This window comes from Chelonia mydas, chromosome 3 (assembly GCF_015237465.2).
Source record: "Chelonia mydas isolate rCheMyd1 chromosome 3, rCheMyd1.pri.v2, whole genome shotgun sequence".
NCBI classification, from domain to species: domain Eukaryota; kingdom Metazoa; phylum Chordata; order Testudines; family Cheloniidae; genus Chelonia; species Chelonia mydas.
The window spans coordinates 27,581,276-27,595,545 of record NC_057851.1 but is presented as its reverse complement, the minus strand read 5'-3'; the positions used below and the strand labels follow the sequence as shown (position 1 = coordinate 27,595,545).

The window sequence follows — 14,270 nt, the reverse complement described above, 5'->3', positions numbered from 1 at the left end:
TTTGTGGTGCGTGTGAGGAGCTGGGAGGAAGAGGTGCAAGAAGCTGAGAGTGAGAAGGCGTACTACTGGAAGACTGAGAAGAACAAGTATTATCCGACATCAGGAGGAAGGTCCTGTGATGAGAATAAAGAAGGTGTTGGGAGGAGGCCATGAGGAAGTAGCCCAGAGAGTTGTAGCTGTCACACAGCTGTTACAGGAGCCACTGTAGACAGCTGCAATCCACAGGGCTCTGGGCTGGAACCCGGAGTAGAGGGCGAGCCCACGTTCCCCCCATCCCTCCAACTCCCTACTTGATACCGGAGGAGTTGAACTGGACTGTGGGTTCCACCAGAGGGGAAGGTCTCTGGGCTGTTCTCCGATCCACTAGGTGGATCAGCAGAGACTGTGGGGATTGTTCTACTTCCTTTCCCCATGCTGGCCAGTGATGAGGCTAACTGAGTGAACGGCAGATTTGAGCCACGAAAGTGGCCAATCTGAGGGTTGGCGAGAAAATCCACTAATGAGTGCAGGACCCACCAAGGCAGAGGAGGAACTCTGTCACAACCGGTGAAAGAAGTGGGATTTAGTGTGCACAGCGCGGCGGAAGAAGGAGGGCGTTATTATTATTAAAAAAAGAAAAAAAGCAGTTTTTTTTTCACCAGGATGGACGAGGTAGTGCGGGCACTGATACAAGCCACGGCTGCCCAGCGGGAGGCTACCCATGTCCAGGCAGCCGCCCAACAGGAGGCAGTGCGGCTGCAGCAAGAGACTAATCGCCTGCTGATGGACCAGGCTGCTCAAGATCGGGCTATGTTGCAGGAACTGGTAAATCAAGTGAAGGCCCTTACGGAGATGAACCACGGCCACGATGGGATGCGGATCATATGGGCCAGCAATTGCCTGCAGAAAATGACAGGGGAGGATGACATAGAGGCATATCTCCTGGCCTTTGAGAGGACAGTCCTACGGGAGGCCTGGCCTCAAGATCAGTGGTCTGGCATCCTTGCCCCATTCCTGTGTGAGGAGGCCCAGAAGGCCTGCTATGATCTGCCTGAAGAAGCTGCAGCAGACTACCCCCAGCTGAAAGCAGAGATCCTGGCCAGATCTGGGGTAACGACCACAGTGCAGGCCCAGCAGTATCCCGAGTGGAGGTACCAGGAAAACAAAATCCCGCGGTCCCAATTGTTTGACCTCATCCATCTCTCACGAAAGTTGTTGCAAACAGAGTCCCAGAGTCCAGAGGAGATACTTGAGGTTCTGGTCATCAACCGGTACATGAGAGGACTATCGCCAGACCTTCACGCCTGGGTAAGCCAGAACAAACCCTCCACCTACGACAAGGTTGTCGCACTGCTGGAGAGGCGAAGGACAGTGAGGGAGCTGACCCTACCCGTTAAGGAAGAAGCACCCTGGGTTAAACTAGCAGCACCAAGCCCTAGAGCTTGGGTGACTGGGCCACCAGGAGAGCCCAGGTGGAAAGAGAGAGGGGCTGAAGGACCACCAGAATCCACAAAGAGTCGGAGCACTGAGGGGGAAGAGGATCGTGATGTTAGACTGCCCAGACCAAGAGACCGGGGAACGTCTAGGGCACCATACAGATGTTACGCCTGCGGGGAGTGGGGACACATAGCTGCACAGTGTCCCAGTGCTGAGGAGCCTATGCAGTGTAACCTGAGGAACTGGGCAGACACATGCTCCCTAATCCACCTTGTGGGGGTCTCACTAACCCCACATATGTACACCAGACCAGTGAAGCTAAATGGGGTAGCGACCACAGCACTGGTTGATTTGGGGAGTGCTATCATGCTTGTCTTGGGGAAGCTCATGAAGCGTAGTCTGCTGCTGTGGGCTAAGCGTATGGGGATAACATGCGTCCCTGGGACAGTTGGTTATTACCCCACCATCCCAGTAAAAATCGAGATTCAGGGGAACACTACTGAGGTAGCAGCAGGTGTAGTCCCTAAACTCCCGTACCCGGTGCTCATAGGGAGGGACTTCCCAGGGTTTGGAGATTTACTCCCGGTAGGGGAATTGGAGAAAGGGGGAAACCCTGAAGTCAGTGAGGCATCCACAGTAGACTGTCAACCCCCAATCTTCTTTGAAATATCCCCAGATTTGTTCTCCACTCCCAGACAGGGTAGGAAGTCAAAAAGGGAAAGGACGGCAGCTAAGGCCTTGGGAACCTGAATACTGACCCAAAGCCAGAGGGTCGCTCTTGTAGGTAGGTGGACCTGAGCAGCTGAAAAGGAGGCCACCCAGGAGGGAGAAGCACCCGAGTCTGTCCCACACCTTAACCCCTCTGAACCAGTAGAGGCAACAGAGACTGGCCCCCTAGAACTTGGGAAGATTAGCCCTGGGAGAAGAAAGTTTGGATGGGACCAGGCTGAAGACCCGAGGTACGACAACATTAGGAAGAAGGTGACCGAAATAGATGGGGTCCCCGTGGAAAGGAAAACCCAGGAACCATGACCCTACTTCATAACAAAGAAGAATCTCTTATACCAGGTTGCACCAGTACAGGGGCAGAAGGTACAGCAGATCCTAGTACCTCAAAAACACCAGAATGCTGTATTAAGTCTTGCCCATAGTCCTCTTTTTGGGAGGCATTTGGGGGTAGAGAAGACCCTGGCATGGGTCCTGCGATGATTCTTCTGGCCCGGAGTATATGAAGAAGTGCGGAGGTACTGTGTGTCCTGCCCAGAGTGCCAGCTGCACAGTCCCCATCCCCACTTGAGAGCACCTTTAGTACCCTTCCAATCATAGAGGTCCCCTTTGAGCGAATAGCCATGGACCTAGTGGGACCCCTGGAGAAGACAGCCCGGGGCCACCAATATATACTTGTCGTTCTGGATTATGCTACTCCCTACCCAGAAGCCGTCCCCCTGCGGAACACGGCCTCTAAAATGATAGCTACAGAGTTAAGTTGGTGGGGATCTTTGCCCGAGTGGGGCTACCAAAGGAGATATTAACAGACCAAGATACCCCATTTATGTCGAAGCTAATGAAGGTCCTCTGTACGCTGCTCCATATCCGTACCCTGAGAACTTCAGTCTATCATCCGCAGATCGATGGGCTGGTAGAAAGGTTTAACCGAACCCTCAAGGCAGTGATAAGGAAAGTGGTAAGTCGGGATGGGAAGGATTGGGACACCCTACTACCCTACCTTATGTTCGCAATCCGGGAGGTTCCTCAGGCCTCAACTGGGTTTTCCCCCTTTTGAGTTATTATACAGATGCCACCCCCGTGGCATACTAGATATCGCAAAAGAAATCTGGTAAGAGGAACCCAATGAGGGAAGAAATATAATTGACCACGTGTTGCAGATGCGAGAACGGATAGCCCAGGTCACCCCTATTGTACGGGAACATCTAGAAAAGGCGCAGGAGGTCCAGCGAACCCATTACAATTGCCAAGCAAAAGTCCGACAGTTCCAACCAGGGGATCAGGTAATGGTGTTGGTATCCATGGCAGAAAGCAAGCTTTTGGCCCAATGGCAGGGGCCCTATGAGGTGGTTGAACCCATGGGGGAAGTAACCTACAAGGTGCGGCAGCCAGGACGCCGGAAACAAGAACAAATTTATCACATTAACCTCTTAAAGCCTTGGCACCAACGAGAGGCATGTGTAGTGGCCCAAGAGACTCCGATCCAGGGAAATAACATGCAGGGGCAGATCAGGATATCCACTGATCTGACACCAAACCAGAAGAAGGAGGTAACTGAGATGATCAACCGATACTAGGATGTGTTTTCAACCAAACCAGGTCGGACCACCGAAGCATATCACCACATTATCACAGACCCTGGGGCAAAGGTAATTTTAAGACCCTATTGGGTCCCAGCGGCAAAAAGGGAGGAGATCAAGGCAGAGGTAAAAAGGATGTTGGAGCTGAGAGTCATTGAAGAGTCCCACAGTCAGTGGTCAAGCCCGATTGTGTTGGTGCCCAAACCGGATGGCACCACTAGGTTTTGTAATGACTTTCCTCGGCTGAATGAGATATCCAAATTCAATGCATACCCCGTATTGATGAGTTAGTTGACCACCTGGGCAATGCCCAATTTTTGACCACCCTTGATTTAACAAAGGGATACTGGCAGATTCTCCTTGCCAAAGATGCGAAAGAAAAGATGGCATTCTCTACCCTAGAGGGTCTGTTTAAATATACTGTTCTTCTTTTTGGACTGCATGGGGCACCTGCCACTTGTCTTATGGGCAAGCTCCTAGGGCCCCATACCAGTTATGCAGTGGCATACCTGGATGATGTGATTATTCACACCCCCGACTGAGAAACCCACTTGGAAAAGGTGGAAGCGGTTCTGGACACACTAAGACGGGCTGGCCTCACAGCCAACCCAGCCAAGTCTGCTATAGGGCTAGCCGAGGCTAAATACCTGGGCTATATTGTAGGAAGGGGCATGGTCAAGCCCAAACTAAACAAACTAGAGGCTATCCAAAATTGGCCCTGGCCATATCAGAAAAAGCAAATCCGCGCATTCCTGGGTGTGGTGGGGTACTACCAATGATTTATTCCCCATTTTGCTACCAGATCGAGTCCCCTGACAGACCTGATAAAAGTCTGGGGTCCAGACATGGTGAAGTGGACAGATGTCGCAGAGAAAGCATTCATGGATCTATGGACAGCCTTCTGCAGTAACCCTGTGCTTATAGCCCCAGACTTCAACAAAGAATTAATTTTACAGACAGATGCATCTGAAGTAGGATTGGGAGCTGTCCTATCGCAGATCGAAGATGAAGAACACGCAATCCTCTACCTCAGCAGGAAACTCCTCCTGAGAGAGCAGAAGTATGCCATGGTTGAAAGAGAGTGCCTAGCTGTGAAATGGGCCATGGAAATACTACGTTATTACCTTCTGGGACAACGGTTTACCCTTGTGACCAACCATGCACCCGTCCAGTGGATGCAGCGAAATAAAGAGAAGAATGCAAGGGTGACCAGATGGTTCCTGTCGCTACAAACTTTCCAATTCACCACACAACACCGGGCTGGAAGCCACCATGGCAATGCAGATGGCTTGTCACGGGTACACTGCCTGACGTCCCAAGTTGCCCAGACCCGTGGTGTTGAGCAGAGTGGGGGGATATGTGACAGGGTCGGGCCAGATGGCTACAGGAGAGAGATAGAAGGCAGATATATTAGCCCCAAGTTAAGTAGGTCCCTTTTCCCTGGGTAAGGGAACAGGGAAGGTTCCAGAATAATCAGGAACTTTGTGGAAACAATTAAGGCAGACAGGCTGATTAGAACACCTGCAGCCAATCAAGAAGCTGCTAGAATCAATTAAGGCAGGCTAATCAGGGCACCTGGGTTTAAAAAGGAGCTGACTTCAGTTTGTGGTGCGTGTGAGGAGCTGGGAGCAAGGGGTGCAAGAAGCTGAAAGTGAGAAGGTGTACTACTGGAAGACTGAGAAGAACAAGTATTATCCGACATCAGGAGGAAGATCCTGTGGTAAGAATAAAGAAGGTGTTGGGAGGAGGCCAAGGGGAAGTAGCCCAGAGAGTTGTAGCTGTCACACAGCTGTTACAGGAGCCACTGTAGACAGCTGCAATCCACAGGGCCCTGGGCTGGAACCCAGAGTAGAGGGTGGGCCCAGGTTCCCTCCATTCCTCCAACTGCCTATTTGATACCGGAGGAGTTGAACTGGACTGTGGGTTCCACCAGAGGGGAAGGTCTCTGTCCTGTTCCCCGATCCACTAGGTGGATCAGCAGAGACTGCGGGGATTGTTCTTTAGCCTCATCACTGGCCAGCATGCGGAAAGGACAACTGAGTGAATGGCAGATTTGAGCCACAAAAGTGGCCAATCTGAGGGCTGCCGTGAACCTCTGAGGCGAGAAAATCCGTTAATAAGTGCAGGACCCACCAAGGCAGAGGAGGAACTCTGTCACACTATGTATAAAATGACTATTGCCCCATTCACAATTGGTCCCTTATCACCAATCTGAACTGAATGCAAATGAAGAATTGTAAAAAGGAACTTCCAAAATAAACTAACAGGAAGAGGAATACAGCAGGGGAAGAGAACCTTATCTTGAGGTGCATATGAAAGATTTGCTTGAGTATATTTGGGGATACAAAGGAGATGCCTGGGCATTCCTTACGTAGGAAGTAAATGGATGGCAGACTTGCTTCGTGAAAAAGTGGTCTCAACTAGAGTTAGCTGAAAACGGTGAAAAGAACTTTGGGTGAGATAAGCTTCTTTAGAGAGGAGGTTAACCTGTTAGCTAAGTTTAGTCTCTAGAAAGCATGTTATGATTGTGTTTTTATACGTAACCATTTGTTCCCAATATTCTTATTCACTGAATCTCTGTTTTTTGATAAACTTATCCTTGTGCTCACTATAAATATAGCTAAGTGCTTTGGTGTTAAGCAAATTACTGGTCAGGAGTTGACTCTTACAAGCTGGTGTGTACTGTTCCTTTGGGAACAGCAGGCCTGATAATTCTATGAGTGTTCATTAGATAAGGGGCTGGACACTACAGGGAACGCCCAGAGGACTTGGTGTGTGCCTATCACTACCTGTACAGAGAGAGTGAAGTCTGTGGAGGCCTGGAAGGTAATGCTTGTGCTGCCAGAGGTTATTAGTTTCAGGGAGCTTATCCACAGCCTGCATAGATAAAACTACTTTGCACTAAGTGCAGGTGGTGGTAAGAGCCTCAGAACCCTGGGTACCGGCACAATGTTATCAAAGTTATTATTGCATGGGATTTTCAGAAAGCACCAAGTGACTTAGGAGCACAACTCCCATTGAAAGTTAATGGGACTAGTATTCCTAAGTGATTTGTGTGCTTTTGAAAAATCCCATCCATTATTTGAGAACAGCCGAAGATGTGCTAGGCCCCCTTACAGAAGTAACAGAAGTCCTGCTCAAAAGACTTTACAATCTACATTTTGATGTGACCTAATGAGTGAGGGTGAAGAACAGTATGGTGGGGAATTGGGGTCACAGGAAGGATACAGGAACATGTTTATAAAGTAATTCAGTTAAAAGTATGTGGACATTATGGTGGCTCCTTTTAAAGGTTTCATTTTATAGTTATAGTTATTTATATATAAAACGGAGAAAAAAGATTTAAGACAGTGAACTTAGTTATTGTGGGCACGTGGGAGAAGTGAACTTTTAGAAGAGATTTAAACGAGGAGGTGGTGGTGGTGGCTTACGTAGATCAGCCTGGTGTAGGTTACTAAAATATTTAATATGACAGCTAACCATTTGTTTTTGACCTATTCATCTACCAGAAAAAGTGTCTTCATTGGGATCCCAGTTTTGCAATGCAAAATGCTGAATGTGCCTTACCGTCAAAGCGAGATGACAATGCTCAGCAGCTTTCAGAATTAGGCTCATGTTTCTTCAGGTTAAAAATGGTACCAGGTAGTCGGAAAAGTTGGCTAAGTGCTTTTATTTTCATTGTAGTTACATGTTGTTGTCCCAAGGTACAGATCTGCTGGTACATTCTAGTTCAGTACAAAGAACAAAATGACAGAAATTGGGAAATTCTAACAGAAGCAGTGCAGATAGTCAGCATAATTTCTCTTTGATTTTTTTAATGAGCTTGGAGCGGAATGGCTTTATATTTTCCCAGTAGCAACAATATTTTCATATGCTATGACATCCACTACCATACAGAGAAAGATTATGTCTTTGTACAGTGTGTTCTTGTGGAGGTCAGAGGGCCACTAAATTCAGTGTGAAGAATACTTAGGATTATATCCCCTGAGCTTGAAGTTGTTTGTTCTTGGAACTGCTGCCTGGATAGCGAGTAAAAGACTTCTTGGAGCAACTGGAGTAAAATACATGGTCAAGCCCACATGCAGCCTCCTTGGGAATTGAGGAATGTTTCCTGGAATGCTGACATTCTCTGGAACTGACCCTGGCCCCAGAATATAACTCTTGGTTGTATTGCTCTTTAAAAATTAAATGTGGTTGGAAATCTCAGTCAGAATTCTGAATTACTTCATGCTGTAAATAGCCTTGTGCCCCTTTCATGCTCTGAACGTACAACCACTACAGCATTTGTTAGAAGTTTGAAACAATCCCAAAACTTTTCCATAGTTTTCATCAGCTCTAGCTGGTGGCCAGCAGTTTAAAAAGTATCAGATCCAGTTTGCCTGGACTTCATTTTGGAAATGAATGAGGATGTATGAAAATACACATAAAGATGGAAGAGCATTTCCTCATGGTCAGGGAATGTTGTACATCAGGGGTGTCCAACCTGAGCCTGCAAAGGAGCCAGAATTTACCAATGTACATTGCCAAAGAGCCACAGTAATACGCCAGCAGCCCCCCATCAGTTCCTCATCCCCACTCCCAGCACCTCCCACCCACTGGCAGCCCTGCTGATCAGCACCTCCCACTCCCTTCCTGCACCTCCTAATCGGCTGTTTCGTGGTGTGCAGGAGGCTCTGGGGGGTAGTGGGAGGAGCGAGGGCATGGCAGGCTCAGGGGAGGGGGCGGGAAGGGGTAGAGTGGGGGCAGGGCCTGTGGCAGAGCCAGGGGTGAGCAGTGAGCACCCTCCGGCACATTGGAAAGTTGGCGCCTGTAGCTGCAGCCCCGGAGTCAGTGCCTATACAAGGAGCCACATATTAACTTCTGAAGGGCTGCATGTGGCTCCGGAGCCACAGGTTGGCCACCCCTAGCGTACAGTAAACAAATGAACAAAGCACTAGAGGCAAAGGCATTATTGAGGGGCTAAAGTCATCTAAGCTGGAGCAGAGGGGTGCAAACTGCACCTTGACTCTCTGCACTCTCAGAGAGCTTCATTCTGAGGACAGGCTGTGATTGCTGTGATTTGTGCTGGGTGAGGGCTATTTTAAAATCTTCTCATAGCTGCTTAGGAGCCCCACTGGTATAAACTGCTGAGGGGATGCACTGAATCAGCCATTCCCGGTCTTCTTCCCTGGCTGGAATCATTGGGACTGTGCTGGCCCACCCAGGTTCCCTCTCATGTGAGGAGAGTTTGTGGCTTCTTTGCAACCACTCACCTACTAGACATTCTGTTGCTGCGGGACTCTGCCAGGTCCTATGACAGTATCAGGCATAGACTGGGGTGAATCAGGGACATGATGTGTTGGCCCCAATTGTAACAACCTTTACATTTGTTTGAGCTGAAAATAAAATCTGTTTCTTACTAGATCGTATCTTTTTTTTTTTTTTTTAAATCCCCAAGTAGAAACAACGGTAGTATTTCCAAAGCAGCAGTCTGTTCCCAGAGCTCTAGCTGCACTAGGATACTGCTGCTCCTTAAAGGTGCATTCAGCCAGATGCTTGTGTAATCAAAGAGTCCATAGAGGGAGAGTGGTTTGTCTCCCTTTCTTGATAGTAGAAGGTTTTACTCCTATGCACCAGTTAGTGAATATTTCTTGTTAAAATGAGTTAATCAGGAACATGTTTTCTAAATACAATGTGTTCCCTGAATTTAGTAGTATAAATAATGAACAGGAGACATTTCATATTCAGGAAGATTAGTGAGCTCTCTGCATATGTTTGTATACCTCTTTCAGCTAACTCAAAGCTCCAGTGGTCATTCCTGAATTCATTGGCACACCGTGTGGATTTGTGTTCCTCTTTGAAAATTTTCGCAACATGAACCCATTACTTAATTACAAACATCCATATATTATTAATTATGCTACATTCGTGCTCAGGTTCCCCAAACTTCCCATTATAAGATCCTGTTTTCAGTTGCTTATAACTTTGCCAGACTCTAACCTTTTGAGACAAGGTTTTCTATGCTGGATATTGGCCATGGGCTGAAATTTTATGGAAAATTTCAGATGAAACACTTCAGCCATTTCCAAGAATGAAGTTAGTGAAAAATACACTGTTTTGACCATGTTAAAAATGCTGACAACCTCTCCTTTGAAAAGCTGTAGTATCCACATTCTTTGGAACAGGGACTTGAAATTTGGCAAGTTGGTGACCTTTTTGTTAGGGATTTGCCTTGTGCTGTCCCTGTGAAATCCACCAAAATTTGATCAAGTTATAATCCTCTGAAAAATCTCAATTTGCACATGCTATGGGGGAGATCTCTGATGACCTGAAAATCGAAAAGGAATCATACAAAACGTGGAGACATGGACAGATTGCTAAGGATGAGTATAAAGAATAGCACAAGCATACAGAGACAAAATTAGAAAGGCGAAGGCACAAAATATGTTTCACCTAGCAAGGGAAATAAAGGGCAATAAAAAGAGGTTCTATAAATATATCAAGTGTAAGAGAAAGAGGAAGGAAATCTAGGTCTATTATTTAATGGGGAAGGAGAGCAAATAACAGGTGATGCAGAGAAGGCTGAGATGTTTAATGCCTTTTTTGCTTCAGTCTTTGCTAGAAAGGTTAAATGTGACCAGATGCTTAAGACAATTAGTATTAACACAAGGGGGAAGATTCTTGGGCCAGAATAAGGAAAAACAGGTTAAAGAATATTTAGATAAGTTAAGTGTATTTAAGTAAGAAGGGCCAGATGAAATTCACCCTCCAGTTCTCAAGGAACTAGCTGAAGTAACCCGTGAATCATTAGTGATTATCTTCAAGAATGGTTGGAGGGCAAGTGAGGTCCCAGAGGACTAGGGAAGAGCACAAACAGTACTATGTTCAAAAAAAGAGGACCCAGAAATTGTAGACCAGTCCACCTAACTTTGATACCTGGAACGTAAGGCTTTTGACACAGTCCCACATGATGCTCTCATAAGAAATTAGGGGTGCTGTTTAGATGAAAATACCTTAAAGTGGGTGCATAACAGGCTGGGCCCCCCAGTATGTGTGCATTATGATATAGTGTTTAATTCATATTTCAAAGTCAGAAGGGACCATTGTGATCATCTAGTCTGACCTCGTGTATAACGCAGGGCAAAGAACGTCCCCAAAATAATTGCTAGAGCAGATCTTTTAGAAAAACATCCAATTACATGATCACATACTATTTTTTGACAGGAAAAGTCTTATGAAGTTTCTCTCTCTCCCTTTGTACTGGAGTGGGAGATTTGCTCTTGACTTAAATGGTGGTGGGAGAATTGGACCAGCTGAGGGGCAACCCACTTGCCCAGACCAACTATACAGGCAAGGCATACTCAATATTGAAAACAAAAGAAAGTGATGTTGTGGAGGAGGGATATGGAACAAAAAAAGCTTGTCAATTTAGATACAGTTGGACCAATATTTGGGAGTTGCAGAGTCTCAAAGCCTGACTGTGGTTTAGAACACAGCTGTTCTCTGGAGTTTTGGAAATAGTTATAACTCTGAGCTGTACTTTGTTTTTTAGTGTCTGTTCAAAAGTACGCTGTAAATAAATTAGACTGGGTGTTCTCATTCTGTGTGAAATCATTTCTTTTCTAACATGAAAATAACCCATTGCTGGAATGTAAAGGTTTCTGGATTGTTCAGAAGTCTTGACAATACCATAGATTTTGTTGACTACATGTATCTTCTGTATGCTTCTTTCCAGGCACAAACCATGAATTACGTTGGGCAGTTAGCAGGCCAAGTATTTGTTACTGTGAAGGAGCTCTACAAGGGATTAAATCCTGCCACGCTATCTGGATGTATTGATATAATTGTTGTACGTCAGCCAGATGGAAATCTTCAGTGTTCCCCTTTCCATGTGCGCTTTGGGAAAATGGGGGTTCTGCGTTCTAGAGAGAAAGTGGTAAGGAAACAGAAATCTTGTTACTTTTCTCTTGTTTTCTCAATGTGTGAACTCATTGCATGTAGGTACAGAAGATGTTACAATGTAGCAGTCAAAGCTTTCATTAGATGGTCTTTATAAAGAGCCTAAATTGTATTTTCAAGGTTCAGTTAAAATGGTTGATACTGATAACGTTATTTTAATGCATAATGTGTAGACAGTTGATCACAATAACTGCGAACCAAACTACAGTTAGGCAAATTTATTGACTGAAAATACAGTTTCCATGTCTACATTTAGACTTTTACTTGGAATTTCACAAGATATAACTATGGCTTATGTTATTTAACTTGATGATATTTATAGGATAGTGTTGGAATCTTGACAAATATTTTAATTAAGGTACATCTCAAGATTCCTCCATTATAGCTAAATTTTAAAGTTTTGCTGTAGTTTCTGTTAAATAATAATCTATGCATGCTCATGATGAAATACTTTCCATAATTGTTGCAAAATTCCTTTTCAATATGGCAAAAGGTTGACAGTACAGACCTATGTTAACATTAAGTTCTCATGGTTTTACACTAGGGCCTTGTTGTTCATCATGTTTATTAATGACCTGGAAAAAGGTGTGAATGGTGAGGTAGTAAAATTTATAGATGACAAAATTATTTAGGTTATTTAAAGCTAGAGAAGACTGTCAGGGACTTCAGAGGAACCTACAAAGCTAGAACTGGCAGCCTCATGTCAAATGAAAGCCACTGGTGTCAAATGCATGATGATTTGGCAGAATAATCTGTACTACTTATACACATTTTGGGTTCTAAGTTAACTGTAATCGCTCAGGAAACAGACCTGAGTGTCATTGTGGATAGCTGAGTGAAAACTATTGCTCACTACTTTTCTGAGTCAAAAGGGAAAATGTGTATAAAGAGTGGGTAGAAAATAATATTGGATAATGCCTTTATGTAAATCAGTTGGGCGCCCTGGCCTGAAATACTGTGTTCTGTTGTGGTCACCCTAATCTCAAAAATGATATAACAAATAGAATGGTTGACTGAAATGATTAGAGGCATAGAGATACTTCTGGCATGGAGGAGAGATTGAAAAGATTGGGGCTATTTAGAAAGGGGATATGACAGTGATTAAACAACAATGAATGGTATGGAGATGGCAAATCAGGTTTTCCTATTTCTCCTTTATCATAGTGGCAGGACAGGGGGCATTTAATGAACTTGAAAGGCAATACATTTACAACTGATAAAAGGAAATACATTTTCACTCAATGTACAATTTGTCTGTGATACTTTCTGATGACAAGATATCACTGAGGTCAAGAGCTCAGTAGGATTTAAAAGAGATTAGAAATTTATGTGGCTAATGCAACATCTACAGTTACATTAGATAAAATACAGAATTTTTTTAATATGGGATAAAAACCTTCATGATTCAGGGTGCAAGTCAACCATTATCTAGCAGAGGTTAGCAAGATACTACCCCAATAGGCAGCTTTCCCCATAATTATTTACTATAGATTTCTTTCACCTTCCTCTGAAGCATCTGACCAATGTCCGGGACAGGGTAGAGCAATAGATGGACTTGATATGGCAGTTCCTCTGTACCTAAGATTACTTTATTTTTATTGTTTTGTTTTTTCCCCCAAGGTTGACATAGAAATTAATGGAGAATCTGTAGATTTGCACATGAAACTAGGGGACAACGGAGAGGCATTTTTTGTACAGGAAATGGACAATGGTCAGGTAATGTCCAAAGATAATTTTCATTTGTCAAAATTCTGGTGCATACACTGGCAGCGATTTTGAATTTAGGGCTTTTGTTTAAAAATATGCCTCTATCTAGTGTATGTGTAACTATATCATTCTGATAGAAAAATGCACAGCTACTCATAGAGGAGTTTGGTACTGGATTAAATTAGCATTTCAGGTTTAAATTTTGACAGCTTGGCATAGCCCATTGTCAAATAATAAGTATGGCCAAAATATATATATATGTGTGTGTGTGTGTATGCTCACACAGGTACAAAAATACACCCACTTTAACACACTCCAAATATCTGCAAATACATTGCCTAATGCACACTTGTAAATCAGTGATTTACACTGCCTAGGCCTATGCTTGCACAAATCTCTGATTTGTGTGTGTGTGCACTGAGCATTGTGCTTATGCAAAAGTGCATGTGTCCTTTTAAACATTTGGTCTTAAAGTGTTCGTTACTCATTAAAGGTATGATTCTGCACCCATTACTCACACTGAATACTACTTAAATTAGAACTCCTGTTGTGAGACTCTGTGATTAACGGCTATGCAGTTTAAATGAGGCCCACACTAATGTTGATGACACTTCCCACAAGGTAGAGAAGGGGAAACCTTTTAAAGGTATTTGCTTTAGGAGTATGCAACAATTGTTTTGATTCTCCAGCATGAGAAAAATTTTAAACCCTGATGCACCAGTTCAGTCCCATTAACTTCAGTTAAGAATTGCATCCATGAGCAATCTTTCTCCCCATGTCTTTACATCTAAATATGTTAGATGGTAGCAATCATTTCCAGATAAAGAAAATTGCTAGGAAACTTTCCACATGTGTTTTAGATAAAATACAGAATAAACTGGGGTGCGTATATTATATTATTTA

At 44.6% G+C, this 14,270-nt stretch overlaps 1 protein-coding gene across 5 annotated transcripts in view; it reads left to right on the top strand.

Annotated features, from left to right (window-relative positions):
- The window catches only part of LPIN1 (lipin 1), an 84,773-nt gene that overhangs the window by 24,940 nt on the left and 45,563 nt on the right, over window positions 1-14,270 (top strand). For 4 of the 5 annotated variants that reach the window (XM_043542254.1, XM_043542256.1, XM_027825716.3 and 1 more), the window contains exons 2-3: window positions 11,437-11,637; window positions 13,281-13,376. In XM_043542254.1, coding sequence (XP_043398189.1) covers window positions 11,437-11,637; window positions 13,281-13,376 — 297 coding nt within the window. Of the gene's footprint in view, window positions 1-10,929; window positions 11,052-11,436; window positions 11,638-13,280; window positions 13,377-14,270 lie in introns of those variants that run through there. The other variant, XM_043542255.1, reaches the window with a different exon arrangement.